The sequence below is a fragment of the Sorghum bicolor genome, chromosome 4 (assembly GCF_000003195.3).
Source record: "Sorghum bicolor cultivar BTx623 chromosome 4, Sorghum_bicolor_NCBIv3, whole genome shotgun sequence".
NCBI lineage: Eukaryota > Viridiplantae > Streptophyta > Magnoliopsida > Poales > Poaceae > Sorghum > Sorghum bicolor.
The window spans coordinates 64970372-64995316 of NC_012873.2; the positions used below are offsets into that span (position 1 = coordinate 64970372).

General features: G+C 46.5%; 2 protein-coding genes and 1 pseudogene across 2 annotated transcripts; 2 read left to right on the forward strand and 1 right to left on the reverse strand.

Annotated features, from left to right (window-relative positions):
* LOC110434855 (cis-zeatin O-glucosyltransferase 1-like) lies at positions 10456 to 11686 on the forward strand. Its single transcript, XM_021459614.1, has 3 exons — positions 10456 to 10525; positions 10658 to 10726; positions 11133 to 11686. Exons 1-3 carry the CDS (start codon positions 10456 to 10458, stop codon positions 11684 to 11686), a joined length of 693 nt encoding a protein of 230 aa, XP_021315289.1.
* On the reverse strand, positions 12754 to 16052 carry LOC8075212 (annotated as a pseudogene).
* On the forward strand, positions 20188 to 22754 carry LOC8078948 (1-aminocyclopropane-1-carboxylate oxidase 1). Its single transcript, XM_002452849.2, has 3 exons — positions 20188 to 20403; positions 20867 to 21096; positions 21805 to 22754. The coding sequence occupies exons 1-3, from the start codon at positions 20290 to 20292 to the stop codon at positions 22418 to 22420; spliced, it is 960 nt and encodes a 319-aa protein (XP_002452894.1). The 5' UTR covers positions 20188 to 20289; the 3' UTR covers positions 22421 to 22754.

Below are 24945 nucleotides of genomic sequence, written 5' to 3' on the forward strand. Positions count from 1 at the left end.
AAAATTTTGGAAACTAAACAAGGCCTAAGTTTGAGACTAACTAGAGAGGTGCTTAGGGAGAAATAAGTGAAACGTGGCAGATGAAAGTAGACCAGCTAGCTTTCCTGTGTGTAAGAACAAGTTGTGTGCATGCCATATGTGTGTGAGCACACATTGCGTGTCATGCCTGTAGTATGTGTACCTTTACAGGTATGCTTAAGTACGTCGGTGCGCTGAGATTTTTTTTCTACATCTGAAAATACACGCTATATATGTGGAAACAATTATTTGGAACAACACAACCATCCTCGAAATGACTGGCTCCCGATGAGATGGCCTCAGCAGCTCAACTCAACAGTCACTCCCGATGAGAGGCACCATGCAATGTTGCCGGCGCCAGCTACCTATCCTGCTCTCCATATGCTGCTAGCTACTAGCTAGTACTGCCCACTCCACACTAGTACTTCCACGTACGCCGGAGCACTGGCCTCTCACCAATCACAGTCCCCATTGCAGCTGTCGAGAACTGTAGTAGAGCTCAGCCACGCCATGCTTCTGCTATCTTCTCTGGCCTCTCAATACAGACTCTATCATAGAGTCTAAAGTTTCAGTGGATATGAATCTATCTTTATGTAAGGAATTTTCAGTGGGGGAGATAAGTAACGCCTTGTTCCAGATCGGTCCTCTCAAAGCTCCAGGGCCTGATGGATTCCCAGCTCGATTTTTCCAGAGAAACTGGGGGCTCATACAGGAGGAGGTGATTTCAGGAGTCTTGGAATTTTTTAGGACAGGTATCATGCCAGAAGGAGTGAATGACACGTGCATAGTTCTTATCCCAAAGGTCTTGCACCCCAGCAAGCTCCAAGAGTTCAGACCAATCAGCTTATGCAACGTCATCTATAAAGTAGTTTCTAAGTGTTTAGTAAATCGCTTAAGACCCCTGCTGCAGGATATAATTTCTCCCAGCCAGAGCGCTTTTATCCCCGACAGGATGATCACAATGCTTTAATAGCCTTTGAGTGTCTTCATGCTATCAGCTCTAATTCAGATGACAGGAGTTCATTTTGTGCGTATAAGTTGGATTTATCCAAGGCGTATGACCGTGTCGATTGGGGTTTTTTGAACAAAGTTCTACTGAAGCTAGGCTTTCAGAGCGAATGGGTGCAGCGCGTCATGAGTTGTGTGACCTTTGTACGCTACTCGATCCGCTTCAATGGGGTGCAGTCGGCATCCTTCTCCCCATCACGTGGTCTTCGCCAAGGTGATCCGCTTTCCCGTACTTATTTTTGTTTGTTGCTGATGGTCTATCTCAGCTGATCAACAGGAAAATCAGTGATGACTCACTGAAGGAACTGAAGATTTGTAGAGGGGCACCGGGCATATCTCATTTGCTATTCGCGGATGATACCTTGTTGTTCTTTCGGGCTGCAGTTGATCAAGCCGAGCTGGTGAAGAGCATCTTAGCAAGCTACGAGAGATGCACAGGTCAATTATTAAATGCAGCCAAGTGCTCCATTATGTTCAGTCCAAAAGGCAGCACGGAGGATCAGGAGGCTGTGAAGTCTATCCTTGGGGTACATGCCACTGATTTTGATGCAAAGTACTTGGGTTTGCCTACGACGAAAGGATGAATGAAAAGGGATAAATTCCAAACCATCAAAGAAAGAATGGGAAAACGTCTGTTGGATTACTCTGAGAAGTTAATGTCATCGGGGGCGAAGGAGGTGTTGATTAAGGCGGTGGCACAATCACTACCAACATATTTGATGAGTGTTTTTCAGATCTCGCTAACACTCTGCGATGAACTAACAAGCTTAATTCATGAGTTTTGGTGGGGTACAAATAAAGGCAAGAGAAAAATGGCTTGGCTTTCTTGGGACCAGATGGTGCTCAAGAAATGCTGGGGGGGGTCTTGGTTTCAAGGATCTACGGTTGTTTAACCAAGCCCTACTTGCCCGACAAGCATGGCGCCTCCTAATTTACCCCGACAACCTTTGTGCCAAGCTTCTAAAGGCAAGATATTTCCCCCGTGGTCATTTGCTTGATACTGCCTTTTGCTCCAATCCATCCTCAACTTGGCAAGCAATAATGCATGGACTAAGTCTCCTGAAGAAAGGCGTCATCTGGAGAGTAGGGGATGGAAGACAAATCCGTATCTGGAGAGATCCTTGGATTCCTAGGGAACTCTCCAACAGAGTTGCCTCTAGAAGAGGAAGATGCCGGCTCCACTGGGTTGCTGAGCTGCTAAAATCTGATGGGTCGGACCGGGATCAGAGCAGGCTGCGCAGTTATTTTTGCCCTGCAGATGTCGACGCCATCTCAAGAATCAGACTCGCCCCAAGGAACACGGATGATTTTGTTGCGTGGCAGCCGGAAAAGAATGGAATGTTTTCGGTTCGAAGTGCCTACAATTTAGCAATGATGGAGAAGACAAGGGAATGCAGTATGGCTTCTAGCTCCAACCCGTTGGGTGATAGGAAACTGTGGAGCAATATTTGGAATTGTGAAGTGCCACCAAAAGTGAGAATTTTTGCCTGGAAACTAAGTCGAGACATCTTACCAACGAAGGGCAATAAATTCAAACGAAGATTGGAAGCAACGCCTATATGTGATCTGTGTGGTAACAATGATGAGACAAGTCATCACGCTGTGGTCAGCTGCCCGCAAGCTAGGGCCCTTCGGATTGCCATGTCTGAACATTGGCACCTCCCAGATGATGAACAATTCAGATATACTGGTAAGGATTGGCTGCTACTGCTGCTGGACAGGTACCTAGTGGAAGCATGCAGATGAATCCTTCTCCTTCTTTGGCGGTGCTGGCATGTACACAATAGCATTACTCATGAGACAGGGCCCATTCCTGTGTCGACCTCTGTTGAATTTTTACTAAGCTACACAGGCAGCCTTGAGGCAGCAGGGCAAGCTCTACCGCAGGATAAAAAAGGAAAGCAGGAAATCCAGAAGAATCGAAGAGGTGCCTCCAATGGTTACCATGCCGCCCGACAAACACAACATTGGAAGCCTCCACTGGATGGATGGGTCAAGCTGTTCCCTGCTAAATGAGACCGTTGGAGCAGACATGGCACAAAATGTAGCATTCCTACCCTCGATAGGTGCCTCAGGAGGAATCCTAATTGCAGCCTCAGATCGCTTCTTTACAATACAAAACACCTATGCAACGACAAATACAATTTCGGCAACAGTCACTATGCTGGCTGAAAATGTACAGTGGTCAATCACAGGGGTCTATGGACCACAGACGGACAATGAAAAAATTCTTTTCATGCAAGAGATCACAGACCTAAAACAACAAATGCTCCCGGAATGGCTACTACTGGGTGACTTCAACTTAATTTATCGTGCTCAAGATAAAAATAATGGACGCCTCAACATCCCCATGTTGAACAGATTTAAGAATACCATTGACAACCTATTAATGGCACCACTTGATCTCAGGGGAAGGAAATTCACCTGGTGCAACGACCATCAAACACCAACGATGACTAAAATCGACCACCTGTTCGCCACAAATGACTGGCTGGACGTGTTTCCGCGAACAGATCTTCAGGCCTTGGCCTCCATGGGCTCTGATCACTGTCCACTTCTCCTCCATGGTGATGTTACTTTTGACTTCTATAGAGGATTCAGGTTTGAAGCTTTCTGGACAAGCTGTCCAGGTTTCCATGATACAGTACAAGAAGCTTGGAGCAAACCAGTTAACACCCAAGATGCGATTCTACGGGTTCATGTCAAGCTATTGCGTACAGCAAAAGCTCTAAAAAACTGGAGGCGAAAACATTTTAATGGTTGGAAAATCAGTTGGGCGATCATCAATATAGTCTTATCCAATTTAGAAAGGGCACAAGAGGTCCGACTTCTCACACCGGAAGAAATGGAGTTCAAGAAATATTTGAAGATCAAAGCACTTGGAATTGCAGCAATGCAAAAAGCTAGGGCTCGACAACATTCAAGATTAACTTGGATTCGGAAAGGTGACACAAACACACGTTTTTTCCAACTGCACGCAAACGCGAGAAGGAAAAAGACTTTCATTAGCTCTTTAAACACCCAGTCCGGAATGGTGACCTCTCAAACCAAAAAATCAAAGCTAGTACACAGTCATTTCTCTGAAATTCTAGGGACCCCAACCACAAGAACAAAGGCCATTAATTGGCAACAGTTAGGGTATGCACACCATAATTTGGAGGACCTGGACGCACCATTCACAGAAGATGAAATAGCAACAGTAATAAAGAAAATGGCAGCAGAAAAGGCACCGGGACCGGACGGATTTATAGGTCTATTCTACAAGAAGTGTTGGAGTATTGTAAAACAAGATATCATCCAAGCAATTATGAGTTTTTTCAGTCATCGCACAGCAAGATTACAGTTTATAAATGAGGCAAACATCGTTCTCTTGCCGAAGATCAAAACAGCATCACAAATAACGGACTACAGGCCGATTAGCCTTATAAACAGCGTGGTCAAAATTGTTACAAAAATATTAGCTAACCGTCTTGCACCCCACATGAATTCTTTAGTGTCCAATGCTCAAAATGCCTTCATCAAGAAAAGATGCATACATGACAATTTTATATATGCCCAAAGAGTTATACAACTCCTCCATAAAAAGAAGAGATCAGCCTTATTCATCAAGCTTGATATCTCAAAAGCCTTTGATTCCATTGGATGGAGCTTTCTACTAGAGGTCATGGAGGCTTTGGGATTTAGTACAAAGTGGAGAGATTGGATATCATCTTTACTAGGAAAAGCAAAATCAAAGGTGCTTGTGAATGGCCAACCGACCCAAGGGATTACACACGCCCGCGGATTGAGGCAGGGAGACCCCCTATCCCCACTGCTATTCATTTTGGCAATTGACCCGCTACAGCGCATCATCGAGATTGCAGCTCAAAGAGGCATTCTTAGGCCAATCCTACCGAAGGCGGCAAACCTTCGATGCTCCCTCTACGCCGATGACGCGGCCATCTTTACAGACCCATCAGCTTTGGAACTGGATCATCTATACACAATACTGAATTTCTTCGGAGATTGCTCAGGACTCAAAATCAACATCTCCAAAACAGAAGTTTTCCCCATTCAGGTGGATAGTAATTCCATTACACAACTTCTCCAAAATTTCCCCGGGAAAATTTGTAAATTTCCTGGAAAATATCTTGGTCTCCCACTCCATATTCGAAAGCTTCGCAAAATCGAGGTACAACCGTTGATAGATAAGATTGGTGCAAGACTGCCGGGATGGAAAGGGAAGCTACTATCTACTTCCGGAAGGGAAACTCTAGTCAAGACGGTTCTCTCAGCACAACCAATTTATCACATGACCGCCTTCCCAGAAATGAAATGGTTAGTACAGAAGATCGATCGCATTAGGAGGAGTTTTCTATGGAGGGGTGACACCCCGGACAAAGTGTATGGCGGTCACTCCCTAGTAAATTGGCCAACGACGTGTCGACCGAAAGAAAAAGGAGGGCTTGGGGTGCTGGACCTAGAACGTTTTTCCCGTGCACTAAGACTACGATGGCTTTGGTTCAAGTGGAAACACAAGGAGCGTGCTTGGAATTGCCTAGATTTGCCATGCGATTGGCGTGATCGCGATCTCTTTGCGGCCTCCACAGTGGTAACAATAGGAGATGGTAAAACTGCGAACTTTTGGACGTCGTCTTGGATTGAGGGAACATCGCCAAAGATCATTGCGTCGAACCTTTTTCGAAAAGCTAAGAGAAAAAATATTACGGTGTGGAAGGCACTTCAAGATAACCGGTGGGTGGCACATATTCTACCGCTGCAAACGGTTCAAGAGCTGCATGAGTACGCCACACTATGGGAAAAAGTACAAGAAACTACACTTGAGGAAAATAGTGAGGACACAATTCGTTGGAGATGGACAACAGACGGGGAATACACAACCAAAAGCGCATACAACATCCAATTTGAAGGATCTTTCAGCAAGCTAAAATTGACACCAATTTGGAAAGCACAAGCTGAACCTAAATGCCGATTCTTTGCGTAGACACTTCTGCACAAGAAAATTCTAACTGCCAACAACTTGATAAAACGTAATTGGGCAAATGATCCCATTTGCAAACTATGTGGAATGGACCCAGAAACGCCAACTCACCTTTGCAAAGACTGCACCTACGCAAAGCAAGTCTGGTCTTATTTAAAACAATGGCTCAATCTATACGCGCTAAACTCGGTTGGAATGAATGGATCCTTACATGGTTACTGGCGCAAATGTCGAGCAAAGTTTGATAGAAGTGAACGTAGAAAGATAGATGGTGTCATGATCTATTTTTGGTGGAACGTCTGGAAGGAACGCAATAGAAGAACTTTCCAACAAAAACATCTGCAACCGATCCAAGTAGCCCAGCTGTGCAAGGATGAAATTCAACAATACCAAATGGCAACAAGACCTAGCACTATGGTTGAGTAGGTGTTTATACTAGTGCAATACAGTGCAATACAGTGGTTTGGTTAGTCTTTTGGTTTTTGGCATGTGTGCCATAGTAGTTTAAAGTCGAGTTGCTATGTAAGTTGTTGTAAATACTTTCTGTTTTTCTTTTTTCTCGTCTAATAAAAATACGGCAAAGCTCTTGCCGCCTTTCAAAAAAAAAGCTGAATGTGGATGGCTCTTATCTTGAGCTAACTGGTGAAGCCGGTGTGGGCGTAGTTGCAAGGGATAGGGGTGGGACAATAATTTTTGCTGCTTGGAAATACCTTGAAAAATGTGGAAGTGCAGCTGAGGCTGAAATCATTGCCTGTGTGGAGGGTCTTCGTTGGGCAAATCACTGGGGTCTGTCTCAGGTAATAATCGAATCAGACTGTGCAAGAGTTATATCTTCACTGAAAAACCAACTGGCGAACAGGTCGGAGATCGGCCAAATTGTAGGGGAGTTGAGAAGTTTGACTCAGTTGATACATGAGTGGAAGTGTTCCCAAGTGAAGAGAGAGTGTAATCAAGTAGCAAATGCCTTAGCTTCTTTAGCTAGATGTTGTAAACTTTCTGCGGCTTGGCAAGGACAAGTGCCTGCGTGCGCTTTGCCTTTCCTAAATGCCGATTGTAATTTGCCGATGGCTAGCTAATAGAGCTTCTCTCTTTGCTCGCAAAAAAATAGAGTCTAAAGTTATTTATTACCTCGAATAATATGGATTTGGAGTCTAAATAAGACTTGGAGTCTTATTTTTTTTTTATCTCTTTCTTCAATAAATATGTTGTCACATCAGCAAAATACTATAAATAATATGTAATTAAGTGTCTTGGACTCTGTGATAGAGTCTTCCATTGTGAGTGGCCTAACCGCGTGTTTGGTTGGGGGTTGGGTGGGTTGGGTTGGATCCAACCTAGTTTTTGGGGATGGAGCCAACCCGTCCAGTGTTTGGTTACACTTCTGCTTTTGGGGACGGAGCCAACCCATTTTAGTGTTTGGTTGAAGAAATTTAGTGTTTGGTGGGAGCCAACCCGCCTGGAGCGGCTCCATCCACCAGATTTTGACGGACGAGTTCAACCCGCACCTTAGAGGAATATTCCACCCTGGAGCCAACCCAACCCTCCCATCATCCAACCAAACAGCCACAGGAACGGGTTCGCTTCGACCCAGCTCGCCCCGCTCTCCAACCAAACACACGGTAAAAGATCACTACAATCACCGTAGTCTAAGCCACGGTCATGGACGGCGAACGGATGAGGGAACACTACTAAGGCCTTGTTTACATCACCCTAAAAACAAAAAAAATTTAAGATTTTTTGTCACATCGAATCTTACGGCATATGTATAGAGCATTAAATATAAATGACAGTTTGTCTGTAAATCACGAGACGAATCTTTTAAGCCTAGTTACTCTATGATTGGACAATGTTTGTTAAATAAAAATGAAAGCGCTACAGTGTTAAAATTCAAAAACTTTTCACAACTAAACAGGCCTAAGATACTAGATGCCTAGACCCTCGTGCTTTCCGATCGAACACCTTGTTCCACACAACAATGGCCGACCAGGATTATCGCCTCTCGGCATGCATCTATATACGAGTATGTTCCAGTCTGCGTAGCAAAAAATATGTAGACCAAAAGTAATCATAATAATTAAGATTTTTTTCTAAATACTAATAATAATAATAATTAAGAAACAGGCCAATGATTGGCAGGCCTCTGAACGAACCCAGGAACCATCCTTTTCCAGGCCATTTCCGAGCATATGGCGCAGCTTGACAAGTCACCTGCCCACAGGTGTCCATGACGACGGAAAGAGACTGATGATGCCCTGGCAGGTGGCAGCCACACACACACACACGGTTGCACGCTCCGTACACCGCCGATAATTCCCGTGCGGCCGTGCCCCCCTCCGTCATGAATGATCGCGTCGCGCGAGCCATGCCCTCCGCATGTGCAGGAAAACGGCAAGCCGGGGCGATTGGCCGGTTGGGGGTTGGGGCAATGGCCTCGTTTTCAGAGCCCTCGTGCTAGCCTGACCTACTGTACATAAACACCGAATGGGCCGCAGATTCGCCGAACATAGATACAGCAACATCCAACTACTACTTTTAAACCTTTAATTAACTTGCAATGCTGATCTCTAGTCTGTATTCCAACCTTATATTATACTCCCTCCGTCCCTGAAAACTGCAATTTCTAGAGTTGTCTTAAGTCAATTTTTTATAACTTTGACTAAATTTATAGAAAAAAATACTAAAATTTATAGTACCAAATTAATACCATTAGATTTATCATTCAATATATTTTCATAAGATACTTATTTTATGTTATACATATTGATGCTCTTTTCTATAAAGTTGGTTAAAGTTAAATAAGTTTGACTGGCACGGATTCTAGGAATTGAAGCTTTCAGGGACGGAGAGAGTATTATAATATAATCGGGTAATATATGTCCAACAACTGTTGAAAGTAGATAAATCCACCATCGGTCCTTAAATTTATGTTGTCGTGTCATCCCGGTCTCTAAACTCATAAATCGATCGTTTATATCCTCAAACTTGTTCGTTTGTGTCATCTCGGTCCCTAAACTTATTCGGTTGTGTTATCTCGATCCCTAAACTTAAAAATCATCCGTTTAGGTCTTCAAATTTGTTCACCTGTGTTATCCCGATCCCTAAATTTGGTTCGAATCTCATTGGGGTCAAAACAAAGCGATCTAAAAATTCTATATCAAAAAATAATTCATAACTTTTTTATATGAACTCAAATGAAGACAAACTTTATACCATTGTTCAATAAAAAACTTGGAGTCCCATGTGACATTGCAACCGGTGTTCAGTATTCGATCGATGAGGGCTGCAGCAGTGGATCGGGTAGGATAGAAGCACAAAGCGGGCCAATCACCAACGCTGGCAGCCGAGCACTGGGCGGATGGGTGCCCCGGAAGGGAATTAAGTTATAATTACTAGGCTACCCTTACTTATATATTAATTATTATCCTGTTTTAAGATGGAGAGGATTAGAGGTACCTGTAGTCCTCCAAGCACCGTAAAATATCTCTATTTTATAATTTTGAAGTACATCTCTCGTTCAGTCTCCTCCAGCTTTACGGGAGAACTTATAGCAGACTAATAAAAAGGTGGTTCCACTATACCTGTTACATCTCACACTGTACGTTTTTCTTTTACCCGCTTGATGCTTCTTTGCTAGGCTTCTATAACATATTGACACGAGTTCAGATATCTGATTTGAGATCAGCAAGTTCGTCAGCGTTCGAAAGTGACACACACTCGCCGCAGGAAATATACATAATAACGCTGGAAATCCTTTTCGTGGCTACATAAACTTCCTAGCTTAAAAGGCAGTTTAAAGTGTATGTTCCCCTATCGCCATCAACTAAACACATGCTGTTACTTCACTGCAACTGTAGTGTGTAGCGCAAGCGTAATATAAAGTGAACTTCGTCATAGCCAGTAGCCAGGCCAGTGAATTTGATTCCGAAGATCTACAAATTGTCCACATCAAGTGCCTCACTTTGTTTCTCGATCCCTCTCTGGAATTCTTGGTACAGGTCTGGAGGAGCACAGATGCAAATATTGTGTGCAAGCAACGTAGCATGCGTACGTCTCAAAGATATATATTCCTGCACTAACAAGGGGTAATAACTAACATACAGCACAATATATATACTGAACGAAGCTGCCCAACATGTTCATGTTCACATTAAAAAAAGAGCAGTGTTTATCCAAAGGGAATAATCGCATCGCAACGTAGAGATAGCCTACCATTGTAGTACAAAATGATGCTTTTCTGTAAAGCTAGGCGCTCGATCTGTCCCGGAAAGAGGCCGGCCGGCCGGCCGGGAGAAAATTCTTGCTTGCTTTAGGATGCCCGGCCGGCCGATTAAGGCCGGTTTGTGCGATCTGGGAAGGCCAATCGCAGGATTGGATGATGTACTAGATTAGATTCCCGTGTCTGCTGCTGCAAATGTTCTTCCAAAAGACATGAATAAACTCACGTGTCGATGCTGTTGCCTGCAACAGAAGGCGGCTACAGCCTCCTCGCCTCGTTCGTAGTACATTCATCGCGCTCACGTTCTGGGCCAACAATCTGACTGTAAAGAGCACTTAATTTGCCTCCTCGCGATCTGGGAAGAGCAGGGAGTAGCTAGGGCCAATCGAGTGCACTGCGCTTTCGCATTCCGGCACGAGAGATTCTGGTTTCAGGGCTCAAGTTGCTGGGCAGTGACTACTGCATGTACGACGAGAACCAAACTGCACGTCGTCAAGAGTCTAGTACGTATCTATACTAGCTAGGAGTAGTAGACCCTAGTGATGAGAAACAGTACGCAGCGGCGTCACCGGTCACCGGCCTCCAATTTTTTACAATTTAACCTTTTTCTTAAAGAAAGTTCTCTTTTGGACCCTTGGTTGATAAAATCTCATTTTTGGACCCAGGGGGTCGACGCCATGCTTCACGGCGTCGAGGTTACACGTCTCGACGCCATGGATCATGGCGTCGAGGTCACTGTCACTGGCCAGATCGACGTGTGACATGACAGGGGGATGGCAGGGGGCTCGACGCCACAGATCAGGGCGTCGACCTCGACGCCACAGATCATGGCGTCGAGGTCTTAGCCTATACACCCCGAGCTTCCTCGCGCCCCCGGCCCATCCCCGCCGTCCTCGCGTCCTCTCCCAGGCTTCCGCCGCTGCCCCATCCCCGCCGTCCTCGCGCCCGTCACCGCCGTCGTCGCGTCCCATCCCCGCCGTTGTCGCGCCCCCGGCCGTCCCGGCCTTCATCCCCCCAGGACTCCCATCTGCCGCCGGCGTCCTCGTCGTTGGGGGCGCGCTCCGACCTCGCCGCCGCCTTCTACACCTCCATCAGCTGCGGACGCACAGCGCGCGGGCTCGGTGCTGTACGTCTCGCTCGGCAGCTTCCTCTCGGTGTCCGCCGCCCAGTTCGACGAGATCGCCGCTGGCCTGGCCGAGACCAAGGCCAGGTTCTTGTGGGTGCTCCGCGACGCCGACGCGTGCTCCCGCGCGCGAGGCCTGATCCGCGATCCCGACGCCGGACGCATCGTGCCGTGGACGGACCAGCTAAGGGTGCTGTGCCACCGCTCGGTGCTGTACGTCTTCACCCACTACGGCATGAACTCGGCACTCGAGGCGGTGTACTCGTTGGCCTCAGGGACATGGCCCGGGCCGACGTCGTCGTCGGTAGAGAGGAGATCGCCGCGGCCGTGGAGAGGCTGATGCGTCCTGACACGGCCGAGGCCGAGGCCGAGGACATGAGGAAGCGAGCGGCGCTGTTGAAGGATTTTGTGAAGTCTATAATTGGTTTCAGCGAGTCGCTGGGATCATTGAACAATTGTTGCTCTTTCCTTTCAAACAAGTGTGGAAGTGTTTCAGTAATCATTTCAATCTGTAATTCTGAATGTCTTACAAAACTCTGAATATTTTTTGGAGACAAAATTCCAGGAGGGAGTCAGTGTGATCTCTGAATGTTTGCAGAATCTTCAGTTAGGCGCAACAATAAACATGTTGCTTCATGTAGTTGACTTCAGAAGTAGCATTTTGTGAATTTAATCAGAAATCGCTGACTCACTGGGATCTTTGAATAATCGCTGCTGCTTCAATGCTCTTTCAAACAGGTGTGCAATTGTTTCAGGAGTCATTTACAAATTTGGAAAAATCTTGAGACAAAATTCCCAGAGTTAGTGTGATTGGCAGAGTTTAAAATTCATTTTGTGAAATCATTTGAAAGAAAGAAATATTCAGTCAATCACAAATTAACCAAGCATTTTGTGAACAATTGTTGTCAAGTGTTTCCGAAATCATTTCAATCTGTAATTCTGACTGTCTTACAGAACTCTAATTTTTTTTAAGGAGACAAAATTCCAGGAGGGAGTCAGTGTGAGTGTGATCTCTGAATGTCAGAAGTATCATTTTTAAACAGTTAATCAAAAATTTTCAAAGTATTTTTCATTTATTTAGAAATCTTCAACCAGGTGTGCTCAATCACGAAGTGTTTCAGGTGTCATTTACAGAAATGTGAAAAACGGTCTCGACGCCGTGAAGGCTGCTGGTTTGTATTTGAAGCAGAAATGTCAAACAGGTCTGCTGGTTTGTATTTGAAGGCTCACGCATGTCTTTGATCCTGCTGTTCTTACATTCATTCCGTACCGATAGAGACAAATTACTATTTCCCCTCTCATCATTTCTTCTGAGACTGAATTGGGAAACAGAAATAAGTTGAATTTGTAACTAGAGTAGAATCAGTTTTGATGACGTCCATAATACTAGAGTAGAATCAACTCAGATTTGTCAAATAAAAAGTAACTTGAAGGTTTATTACAGAGTCCTTTCTCTGTCCATGAAAGATTCACCCGGAACACAACGATTCCCTAGTAACAAAGACTTGGTAAAACATTAGTTGTATGTACATTAGGAGCATACACACTAGGCGAAGCAAGCATCAGAAATCAAAACTGCTGGTCCAGGTATGCATCTTTGTCTGACTTGTTCCCACCAGCTCATAACCAATGTTTGTCGGCAGATAAGTGAGGCCATTGTAGCTCACATCAAGCTCAACTAGCCAAAGAAAAAAATCATAGTGTTATGAGATGCTATCTGGCAGTGCCCTGAGCCTATTACTTGACACATTCAAAATCTTCAGTTTGGATAGAAGTCCAATGGTATCAGGAAGAGAAACCAAAGAATTGGCAGCCAGCCGAAGCTCTTCAAGATGATCAAGTCCTCCTATAGCATCTGGAATAACCTACAATGACATTGAAACAGAATTTTATTAATCAATCAAGCATGGGACAAAAACTAATTAACAGGATGTAACAAATCCTGTTGTGAAATTACAACTCAAAACCCTTCAGAGTCTATTGGTTAATTAGTACTCGAGAAAGATGGTGAGCATTTTGTAGATAACATTAGCTTGTCGTTTTTTAAATGATGATGTGCCAAAATTAATCACCCAAGAGTAGCTAAAATAATTTTAGCTAACTAAAATTTAGTTGGTGGAACCAAACAGGGCCTAAACTAATATGTACAAAGATAGACACACTTTAGTCAATCAATCATATAATCATATTTGCGTGATGTAGCAGTTTCGTCAGGTATAACACAGTTTCAGCCTGATGCCATCTGATACTTTATTTTTGCACGAACATTTAAATTCAGCTATTGTCACCCAAATATTACATGATTTTCACCCAAAATAAACTTGCTCCTTGTCCTCGGGGAAAAAAATCACTCAAACACATCCATCAAACAAGAACTGTTGGAAAAGAAAAACAAGTCATTCACTTCTTTTTACAGTTAAACTCCAATCAGCCATCACATGGTCCGGTTAATCCATTTGCAGGCCATAAAGGTGGATTTCTTTTTTTTCGAAAAAGGATGACAGTGGAATATGTATCTTATAAAAACAGTGGAATATGTGCAAACAATCGCATAACAACGCTCATCCACAACTATCAGCCGAAACAGCATTTCATGGTTCATAGACAAAAGGCATTAGCATAGGCACTCTAAACAAATAGTAGTAGTAGATCGACCTTAATATACATGAAGATGCCCAGTTTGTTACCTCGAGCTGGTTGCGCGAGACGTCGAGCACACGGAGCCCCAGGATCCTACCGAACCCCTCGGGCAGTTGGCGACGCTGCCGACCCACGAGGCGCATGCTCTCCACCGGCTTGCCCTCCTCGGCCTGCTTGAGCACCGCCACCACCTCCTCCTGCACCGCCGCGTCACCGCCGTCCGGCCCCGCGGCCGGCGCTTTACCCTTCCCGCTCTCCGCCGACTCGTCGTCGTCATCCAGGTCCGTCCCCTCCATCGCGGAGCGGTACACCTTCTCGAGCCTGGCCTCGACCTCGTGCAGCAGTGCCTCGTAGGCGTCGTGGGTCTGCTCCAGGCGCACCACCGCGCGGCAGGCCTCGGCGTCCCCTTCGGGGATCCGCGCGTCCCCGGCCTCGGCGGCGGCGACGATGGCGCGGGAGGAGTCGACGAGCTCGTGGTCGGGGCGCGGGCCGAGCACTTGGAGCGCGGCGCGCGCGGCGGAGACGTCGGCGACGGCGCGCGTCATGGCGCGGAGCACGCACGGGTGGCGCAGCCCCGGCATCCGCTCAACGAGCTCGAACTCCCCCGCGCACGGGGAGGACGGTGACGGGGCGGGGCGGGCGGGCGGGCGTGGGCTGCGGCGACCGCGGGGAGGGGGAGGAGCACGAAGGAGGCGGCCGCGGGCGGGCGTTTTGTTTCCTTACCTCGGCGCCGTGATATGTGGCGTCGAACTCGGCGCCATGATCTGTGGCGCCGAGCATTTTTTTTTTCCACATACGACGACATGTCAGACGCCAAGCTGGGCTCGGCCAGGGAGCTCGACGCCGTGATCTATGGCGTCGAGACGTGTAACCAACTTGTGTCAGTACTCAGTAGTAGTATAATGTTTTTTCTTTCTCTGAAAAAGAGGCGTCCGATTATGTAGACCATGCATGTCGACACTCGACGATATGAAAATGACGTTAATTCGCGTAGTTTAGAAAAGTGCAACGACAGTCGACAGGACGAAGGCGAGGACGCAACGAACAGTCCAATAGTGCTTGCTCGTCACGCGCGCTGCCGACAACACAGCAGCTCCAGCTCGATCGGCTACTACTGCCCGAGTTGTGAATTCGTGATGCCAACACCACCTAGCAGAGTACAGTACGTAGGAGGCTAGGCGCGCGCCGGGCGCCGCAGGCCATGCCAATGTGGATAGCATGCCATCTCGTCGCATCGAGCGCGCGAGCACAGTAAAGCAACGTACAGCGCGTCGCGTCGCGGTTCTTTTCACTGTCGCTGCTCGTATGAACGATCGGCGTCGTCGGCCAGTCGGCCCTGCTAATCTATGTCCTTTCTTATCCGCCGTCTCTGTCGGGGAAGGGCGACGGCACGTTCGCGGCTCCTGAACCTTCTCGTCGTTTGCTCCGCCGCGGCACAGTGTGGCTGAAGAGCGCCGAATGTGCTCGCGGGGCCTGGCGTGTGGCGTGCGCATGCGTCAACGTCGGCCACTATTTTAATTGCTTTGAATTAAATTAATTAAAGTACATGTATCATTTAAGTATTTTCTTAAGTTGCACTATTAACATTTTTAAATGCGTCCTATTCATTTTCACTAATACTACGTAACGCCTTGTGACACCACGGTCGCGACTTGGCCGGCCGATCTGGACCGTCCATTGGTAACAACATGCATGCATGCTCTGGAGTCTGGACCATGTGGAAAAATTTCCGTCGTCTCTCCATTGTCCTCCAGCGATTCGACCCCGGCCTTGACTTCCCGGCGCGCCCCGTGATCTGAATCTTGACCCGCGCACTCGGGCAAATATTGTAACGTAGTACTACGGCGAGAGAGATCGCATCCACCGGCCACCACCACCCGGCCGGGCCTCCTTTTTTCACTGCGGTTTGGAGCACGCGCGAGGAATCACGTCACGGCTCCGATCCAATCCAAGTGGATTCCGAGGCACCAACGGCTGCCGTGTCGTCTTTGTGGCGGCAAATCAGCGGCGCGATCGATCGGTCGACACGTACGGCCGACGGGCGCGGCGCGCCCACTGGCGGCCATGCCGAGCCAGCTCGCTCGCCGCCTCACCCACACCCACACCCACACCCACCCGCGTGGGCCGTCGGGAGTACTGCGACGTGCATGTTGTGTCGCCGTTCTGTTTCCGTGACGCGTGAGAGGAGATGGCGACGGCTCTGATGATCTGACCCGACGGCAGCTCTCCTCCTCCTCGCCGTGGGAACATGGCTTCGCCGCTCGAAGAGATGGGATCTATGGATCCCGCCATGGACCATGGGCCCGCGACACCTCAACAGTGCACCACCTTATCAAATCTCAAGTACTGTGACAGTACGTGGGGGCTGCAGGGGGCGATGCACGCACCTGCGCATGTGTCATGTGTCATGTAGGTTAACCTGGCTGGGGCCTAGTAGCTAGGCACACAGGCGTCAAGAACTCAAGATCCTAACAACATCTGTATGCATGCATGATTGATTCATGATTATTATTCGCTACCACTCTCGGCCATGCAACTTCCAACCACTGTTGCAGGAATCATACCAATGATGATTCATTCATAGATTAGTGAACACAAGCCATTAGAAATAGAAATGTGGACTCATGCTAGCAAGAGATGGTGGATTTCCTAAAGATACCGTCGGTACAAATAGTCTATTTATTGACGGTGGGTCTAAGACAGCCACATTGTTGTTCTAAGTCTATGTCCAATTTACATTGGCGGTAAATTAAAAAAACTATCAGTATAAATAGTTTTACATCTATGGTTTTCTTAGATAGATGCTAGTACAAATAATTTGAAATCATTTTTTTATTTTTTAAAAATAACATTAGCTAAAGAAATGACCTATAACAATATTGTAGTACTCGAGAAGATCTACGAATTTATAGTTGTCTACTTTTTTTATTTGAAATCATTTAAATTCTATTTGATGATTAATAATTTTGAAATTAATAATTTTATGACTTTTTCAAATGGCATCGAATGGAGAAATGACCAAACCAAAGTTAGGCCTTGTTTAGTTCCAAAAATTTCTGGCAAAACGAGACTGTAGCACTTTCGTTTGTATTTGACAAATATTATCCAATCATGGACTAACTAGGCTCAATCGTCTCGTCAATTTCGACTAAACTGTGCAATTAGTTTTTATTTTCGTCTATATTTAATAATCCATGCATATGTCTAAAGATTTGATGTGACGGTAAATCTGAAAAATTTTGCAATTTTTTTTGGGAACTAAACAAGGCCTTATAGTACTCATGGAGATCTAAAACTTTCCGGTTCAGACTTATTTTATTTGAACCCATTTATCGTCTCATGCACTAGAATATTCACCAAAGTAAATAGAAATGAACATATTGACTATTTGAACACAGGTGATTTAGAGGTGTACTAGTAATGAAGGAATGCGTGAGGCAAGGGGTACGAGAAGGTTCTTCCTCGTTTAGCTTCTCTTGGTCCTTCTTTCTACTAATTTTAGTTTCATTTATAAATTCCGGAAAACCATCTACAGTGGTGGTTTGCGTAAACATGTCGACATGCGGTTCTCAGCGATGCTAGTAAAAGCAATACCATTTTTATTGGTCTTGCACACTAGCGGTTCACAGAATCGGCAGAGAAAAAAAAAAGTGCCGCTAGCACAAATGTTTTGTGTACTAGTAGGTGAATATAGGTGTCGTGTGCGTTTGAGAACCATGAGAATGTTGGATGCTAGTCACATTTTAGTTTAGACAATTTTGATAAAGTTAGTAAGTATTTAGATGGAAACCAAATTTATGTAAAAAAAAAGATAGACTACACGTGTCAAATATAAAATATGTAGCAAGATCCTCCCGTGTATAGTGGCTATACCTATTTGAGCTTACCAACTAAAGTCAGTAAGCCTGACGCCAGCGAATACGTTTCGAGACCTATTTGTTTTGGTATGACTTATTTTCTAATTAGAGATTATGTAATAATGATTTATTTACTTTATTATTTACATAAAAACTGAATAAGATAAATAGTCAAATATGATCATTTAAAAGTCAAAAGCGTGGTGTGTTTTAGTCCGGAGGGAGCAGTGATTTTCATCCTGTCAACATAGTAAAAAGCGAGATTTCTCTTGAGTGTTGTCTCATCGATCGCGTCCCATGCTATTGTCTGCTTTCCGCAACCACAGAGTTGTGCAACACCGAAATTGGCGCGACAGGGAACAGGTAAAAAAGCTCGCCCACTCGCACGCGGTCCTCAAGGACCATTGTGTAGATCGGAGAGATGCAGATGCAGCGATGAGTTTTGATGATCCGGCCCCTACCCGTGATGGCGTGATGGGCGAAGGAGAGATCAGGAACAGGGGACACGCCGATCAGAGATGACGATACACTGACCCATCAGATTGGGGGTCCAGTAGCAACGGTCACCGCCGGGTCCGGGATTATTGAGCAAAGCAGATGGAATTGTTCTCCTTGTCGATGCAAGTATTAAGGGTACAGTTGTCACTGTTCCAACACTGATCACTTCACGTGTGTGTTATTAGAGCAAGTATTATAGTGGGCTGTAAGCTGGCTAAATACTGAGGTGGAGGAGAGAAAAGAGGAGAGAGGAGAAGCGGGCTGTAAGCTTACAGCCAGCTTAGGCACAGAAACCAAGGAACTTTGTGAGAGAGACAAGTGGGCCATGTATTAATAGTGAATAGCTAACTATTGTATGGATGGGCTGGAAGAAGGCTGTAAAAACCTTACAGCCAGCGAGTGGGCTGTATTATTAAATTTGCTCTTAGTAGTAAATCGATGAAGAGACAGCCTTTTTTAGATATCGAAGCAAGGTGGGGTCAATTTGCATTTAACCCACTGGCAACACCACGTAGAGTCTATTTTCGGATTAAAACGTTAAGAGCCTGTTAGCTTGGCACAAAAGTTATGGCTAAAAGCACTATTCGCTGATTTATTGTGAAAAAAAATATTGCTAAATAATTGACAAATTCGGTAGATAAGCTCAAGCGAACATGCTCTAAATTTTGACTACATAACGGGAGAAACTGTTTCATACTAGACTTGAGAATTATCAAGGACTTAAACTTATCCATGCCTAAACTGGTCCATAAGTGAATTGACATCCATATAATAGTGCAGATACATGGTTGCACATCTTAAGTATGAAAGTCATATAACACGTCTTAAATTTTGGGTCTTTGGTGGTGCCTCCAAGCAGAGTTGTCTAGTCGGACGACAAACCATATCATTAATTTTGACACTGCCTAGGCGACACGCTACTTGGTAAATCCAAACATATTGTGGTGGAAATGAACCAGCACCACCTATCACGAGGTCTAGGGATCAAGAGCCTCTTTGAATCATGTCGTCTCAAGCAATGTTTTGCTAGGGAAGCGAACATTGGCCTCAGTGTCCGAAATCGAACATCTGGGTGTGCTGCTTGGCCTAGGCACTTGGACACCGCCATCAACCAAACAAGCCTCAAATCCCAAACTTATGTGCCTCACATAGGTCTAAAAAAATACAAAATTCATAACAAAGAGTTGAACTTAAGATTGGGCTCCAATGATTAAACAAGCCTGATATTTGAGTAGTTTTGAAGTTTTAATGCCATATAAAACCAAATCTACTTTTGCTGGAATTTGGGACAGGAAAAATAAAACAGGAATTGCGAATTTTGGTAGGTGCGACGGTGACCGGCGAAAAAAAATTAAGCAAAGTAGTATCAAAATCGGTGCTTAAAAGTCCACGTAGCTAATGTATGTACGTATGCGTGCCACTATCTCTTTATTATGTCTTGACCACATCAATCAACCTGTAAAGTATGGGATTAGGCTGGATGGATATAGGTCATATATAGAATAGCATCACAGCCGTGATACCGTACAATATTATACTACATCATATCCAGCATAATTAGCTGGTGGTCAGTTGCAATAATCCTCAGAGGACTTGTTGTCTTTGTCTCCATCGGGTAGCTAGCTAGCCTGCATGATCGCCGTGCACACGTCCAGCAGGCCAGCCGAGATCAGCGCGTCGCGGGGGCGCCCTATACGTCCAGACTGCTTTTTTATTTGCGAATGCGTACTTGGCTTCCTAATCCCATTTGACCGAATTATACAAGTAGTAATAACGTAACGTCCCGAGGTCATTCTGGTAATCTAGCATTTTCGCTCAGCCTATAAATTGGGCCGCACCCACCGCCTCGCTCTCCACACAAACTCAGCCTGCCTGCCTCACTGACTGTCAAGCTGCAACCCACAGCGATCGAGCTAGTGAGAGTGAGAGACGAGAGTTAGAGAGCGAGATGGCAGCCACGGCTTCGTTCCCGGTGGTGAACATGGAGAAGCTGGAGACCGAGGAGAAGGCCACGGCCATGGAGATCATCCGCGACGCCTGCGAGAACTGGGGCTTCTTCGAGGTGTGCATACATACTTACTGCATACACACACCACCAGCAAGCACACAACAATTAACCAACGCACACGCACCGCAGTTGGTAGGTCACTAGTAATCTGACCACGCACACAGCAGGAAGATTGTTACAGTTGTTATTGTTTGCCTGCCCCGGCCCCTTTGTTCAACATCAATTCGTTCTGGATGTCAGTCTATATATCTACTAGCGGCGCCGTTCCAGAAAAGGCAAAGCATTCTCTAGTACTAGCTAGCTAGCTTTACCTAACAAACAGCCTGCTCGAACGTACAGATTCCTATTCTCCATGCCATCGACCGGCCGACCAATTTGATTCTACCACCTCAGTTGCGTCGCCCGGCCGCCGGTCGATGGGAACACCACCACCACCTCACCGGCCTCCTCTCACGCCTGCTGGCTGAGCCCTGACCACTAACGAGTACAGGATCTTATTGTCTCGATCCCCTTGCAGCTGCTGAACCATGGCATCTCTCACGAGCTGATGGACGAGGTGGAGCGGCTGACCAAGGCGCACTACGCCAACTTCCGGGAGGCCAAGTTCCAGGAGTTCGCGGCGCGGACGCTGGAGGCTGGCGACAAGGGTGCCGACGTCAAGGACGTGGACTGGGAGAGCACCTTCTTCGTCCGCCACCTCCCGGCCTCCAACCTCGCCGACCTCCCCGACGTCGACGACCACTACAGGTACGGTGCAGTGGGGGTGTGTTCAAACTTACGTCCTAGCTGATGCGCTCGTGCGCGTCACTAAATTAACGACGATAGTCGTTGCCAATCTACGACCCAATCAGTCTTTTGTTAAAGTTTTTGTTGGCTTCTGACGGAAAAAGCTCAAAGTGCCATGTCACCCGCTTTTGACTCTTGTCTCTAAACCAGTTTTTTTTTAATCTTATAATAGTCTCAGCTTGGGTGACTTTGGTCTACCAGGCTGAGCTAGTTTTATGGCTTTGATGCAAGCCTACAAAAGCTAGCTGTCGACCCACCTATCGTGCTATAGGCCCAATCAAACGCTAATTTGTACGTACACGTCTCAGATCAGAAAGGCTCACTACCTGACCTGACGTGACCAAACCTGCTCCAATTAACGGTGGTGGTAGACTAGTACTAGCGTGTGTTCCGTCTACAGTATCAGAATTTTGCCTGACGGCGACGCGAATAGTTATCCGATAGATCATTTCGTTGTTGCTTGACAAGTGTTCATCAGCAGATCGAATGCTGTGTTAGTCCAGTAACTATCACAAGTCGAATCACTTTTTTAGCAGGTGATCGACAGACTACAGTGCGATCGATCATCGATACATCGATCGACAACGCGCTTTAATTTGTTCGGTGGAATATTCCTCCCGTGTTTAAAACGGCTTCTTCTTCTTCCTTGTCACTCGCTGGCTGCTGCAGGCAAGTGATGAAGCAATTCGCATCGGAGATCCAGAAGCTGTCGGAGAAGCTGCTGGACCTGCTGTGCGAGAACCTGGGCCTGGAGCCCGGCTACCTCAAGTCCGCCTTCGCTGGCTCCAACGGCCCCACGTTCGGCACCAAGGTGAGCGCGTACCCGCCGTGCCCGCGCCCGGACCTCGTCGACGGCCTCCGCGCGCACACCGACGCCGGCGGCATCATCCTGCTGTTCCAGGACGACCAGGTCAGCGGCCTGCAGCTGCTCAAGGACGGCGAGTGGGTGGACGTGCCGCCCATGCGCCACGCCATCGTCGTCAACATCGGCGACCAGCTGGAGGTGATCACCAACGGCCGCTACAAGAGCGTCATGCACCGCGTGCTCACCCGCCCCGACGGCAACCGCATGTCCATCGCCTCCTTCTACAACCCGGGCGCCGACGCCGTCATCTTCCCGGCACCAGCGCTCGTCGGCGCCGCCGGCGCCGAGGAGGAGCGCGCCGGCCAGGCCACGTACCCGAGGTTCGTGTTCGAGGACTACATGAACCTGTACGTGCGCCACAAGTTCGAGGCCAAGGAGCCACGGTTCGAGGCCATGAAGTCGGCCATCGCCACCGCGTGATGAACAAACACACTGCTGCCTTCAATTCTGCTCCTTGTCCCTTCGTGTCCTGCATTATGCTTTGAGCTTGAAGCCTTGATGAGGCTGCAATGAACAGTGTCCATGTGCTTATATGTAGTTTGGCACGGTGGTTATGCGTGTATCGTGGAACGGCGTAATGTATTTTGGTTGTCTCGGATCTATATGTATGTACGTATATATTGAGTACTGTATGTAAAGTGTGTGTAGCATCTGATCCAATGTATGAGCAGTGTGTACGTGACCAGGACCTGATGTGCTGCTATTACTACCACCTCAAGTGGAGGGAACATGAATTATTAGTAGTTCTCATACATGTGAGTTATGTGCCTCGGTGACGAACCCCAGATTGAACCATTTGGTGTATGGAAACTTCGATATTCATTCCCCACACCCAGGTATTCACAATCAAAACGGAATATGTTTATATGTCGTGCATGGAAAAACAGGATGTCCCAACTAAAAAGGGCGGGCAAAGTGAGAATCATCGAAAAATCAATTGTATCCCGCCTCATTTTTCTAGTTTGCCAAGATAGAGAAAATGAAATGATTGAATGACCACAAATATGAATTCGATCCTCTTAAACGTAGCAATTGGATCGGGGCGAATTGAGATTTACTCTGACCGTTTTCACATCTAAGGCCGACCAACAAGTATAAATCGCCATCTCTGGTCTTCAAGATCAGAAAATGAACAACAACATGGGTTTGAAGAAAAAATAGGGTTTAGCTAATTTGTTTGACTGCATAACCTCAATCAGTTATGGCTCTTTATATTTATAGTGTGGAGAGGGTATTGTCTTGTTAAAAGATGAAGGGACGAAGCTATTATATAGTTCGTGCCAAAATACAGCTCCTAACTTAGATTACATAGTGAAGCCATCCTAGCTGGTTTCTAAAAATCGACCTGAGCGGTTTCCTCGTACTTGAATCTTCAAATGGGCATGAGACCATCCGGAGTATAAATTGGGTGTTCCATATATGTATTCGATTGTCTCAAAGGGAGATATGCAATTGTGAAGTCCAGTATATAATTTGATAAAGTTATCAAAGCCAGCCAGTCCTATTTCAGAAATAAGGAACAAGTCAAATCTATTTCCCAAGAATTATCAAGTCTTGCCAGTTTTTTTATGGGGAAAACTGTACTTTTATAAAAGAGCAAACATCACAGTTTTAAGGTCTTGTCAGTTTTAGATGCCAACACTATCAAATAAGCTCCAAATAAATTTAAAGCCCATTTGACTGTTTCCTGTTAAGGACCTGTTCGTTTCAGCTCGGAATTATTTGGAACTGTTCCGGACCTAGAGCCATTCGGTGGCCGGAATTTCTAAGAGCAGGTACAATAGTGAGCTTATAGCCAAGCTAATGCTGATGTGGAGGAGAGAAGAGAGAAGAGAGATGATAGCTTGGCTCTTATGTAAGCACCAAGCTGGGCACGGATACATAAGTAGTAGTGGACCCAAATAGCAAGTGTTGTGAGAAGGAATAGAAAAGAGAATGTGTTTTAGAGACAAGTATGAGACAACTTATTGTATAACTTGGCTCTAATCACTTGGCTTATAGCCAAACACTTGGCTCTATTATAAACAATCCTAGTCCCAAAAGTCTAAAATCAGGCCTGGCTAAAGGAAATTTCCTAAGCAGCAATCAAACAGGCCCAATTTAGGCTCAGAATCAGCCTCAGTTGTCGGGCACCAAGCCCAATAGCTAATAGCCCACATGACCACTTCCAATCCAATTATATATGCACATGCCATATTGTGAGAACCGACCCAACACTGCTCACCTCTCGAGCGGCTCGGGCCCATCATCCCAATTCCCAACAACAGTCAAAAGTGTGCACCAGAAAAGAAACCGAACGTACCTACAGTCGCGCACTCCGCTCCCGCGACCAATCCACCGCACCCAGGTGGCGGCCGGGCACGGAAACCACCGTTGATGACGGTAGTCGGCAGATCTCTCGTCTCGATCGGTGAAAGCAGCTGCCCCCAATATTCTCTTCTCGGCTTCGCAGTTCGCACCTCCCGTGGTCCACAGCCTGCCCCGCCTCGCGACTCGCATTGGCAGCTTCTTCCTCCTTCACATGTCGCGCGCCGCATGGCCGCCGGTCACCTACCGCGCCTCGTGGACTCGTGGTCGTGGTGGCCCATGTACCCATTCCCATGTGGTTCCAAGGCCGCCGAGCCATGCGAGCAAATAGTACGGCACGACCGCCTACCGGCACGCCGCACTGGTACGCAGCGTAGATGTCGAAACCAAAGGTTCCGAGAACGGCAGACTTTGGGAAAAGTGTGGATCCGTGCCCATTTCTGCCCGCTACAATGCCCATGCGCGCCAAGTGCTAACAGCCAGCCCAACACCAGTAGAGCAGTGGTGCTGCACGACAAATTCTGAAAAGCGGTGCTTTTCCACGGGACCAGCAACATCCCCATTTCTAGAGCAATCACATAAGGCTTCCAGACAGTTTTTATTTACAAAAATCGAAAAGGCAGCGTTGCTTTGCGATC

What these genes read in the sequence shown, in the direction of transcription:
- LOC110434855 (XM_021459614.1), top strand. Translation starts at nt 10,456, where the DNA reads ATGCTGTTGCCTGCAACAGAAGGCGGCTACAGCCTCCTCGCCTCGTTC. An exon ending in AGTACATTCATCGCGCTCAC is followed by an intron (nt 10,526 to 10,657) that starts GTTCTGGGCCAA and finishes TTCTGGTTTCAG; the next exon opens with GGCTCAAGTTGCTGGGCAGT. An exon ending in TGCACGTCGTCAAGAGTCTA is followed by an intron (nt 10,727 to 11,132) that starts GTACGTATCTAT and finishes GTCCTCTCCCAG; the next exon opens with GCTTCCGCCGCTGCCCCATC.
- LOC8078948 (XM_002452849.2), top strand. Translation starts at nt 20,290, where the DNA reads ATGGCAGCCACGGCTTCGTTCCCGGTGGTGAACATGGAGAAGCTGGAG. An exon ending in AGAACTGGGGCTTCTTCGAG is followed by an intron (nt 20,404 to 20,866) that starts GTGTGCATACAT and finishes ATCCCCTTGCAG; the next exon opens with CTGCTGAACCATGGCATCTC. An exon ending in GACGTCGACGACCACTACAG is followed by an intron (nt 21,097 to 21,804) that starts GTACGGTGCAGT and finishes TGGCTGCTGCAG; the next exon opens with GCAAGTGATGAAGCAATTCG.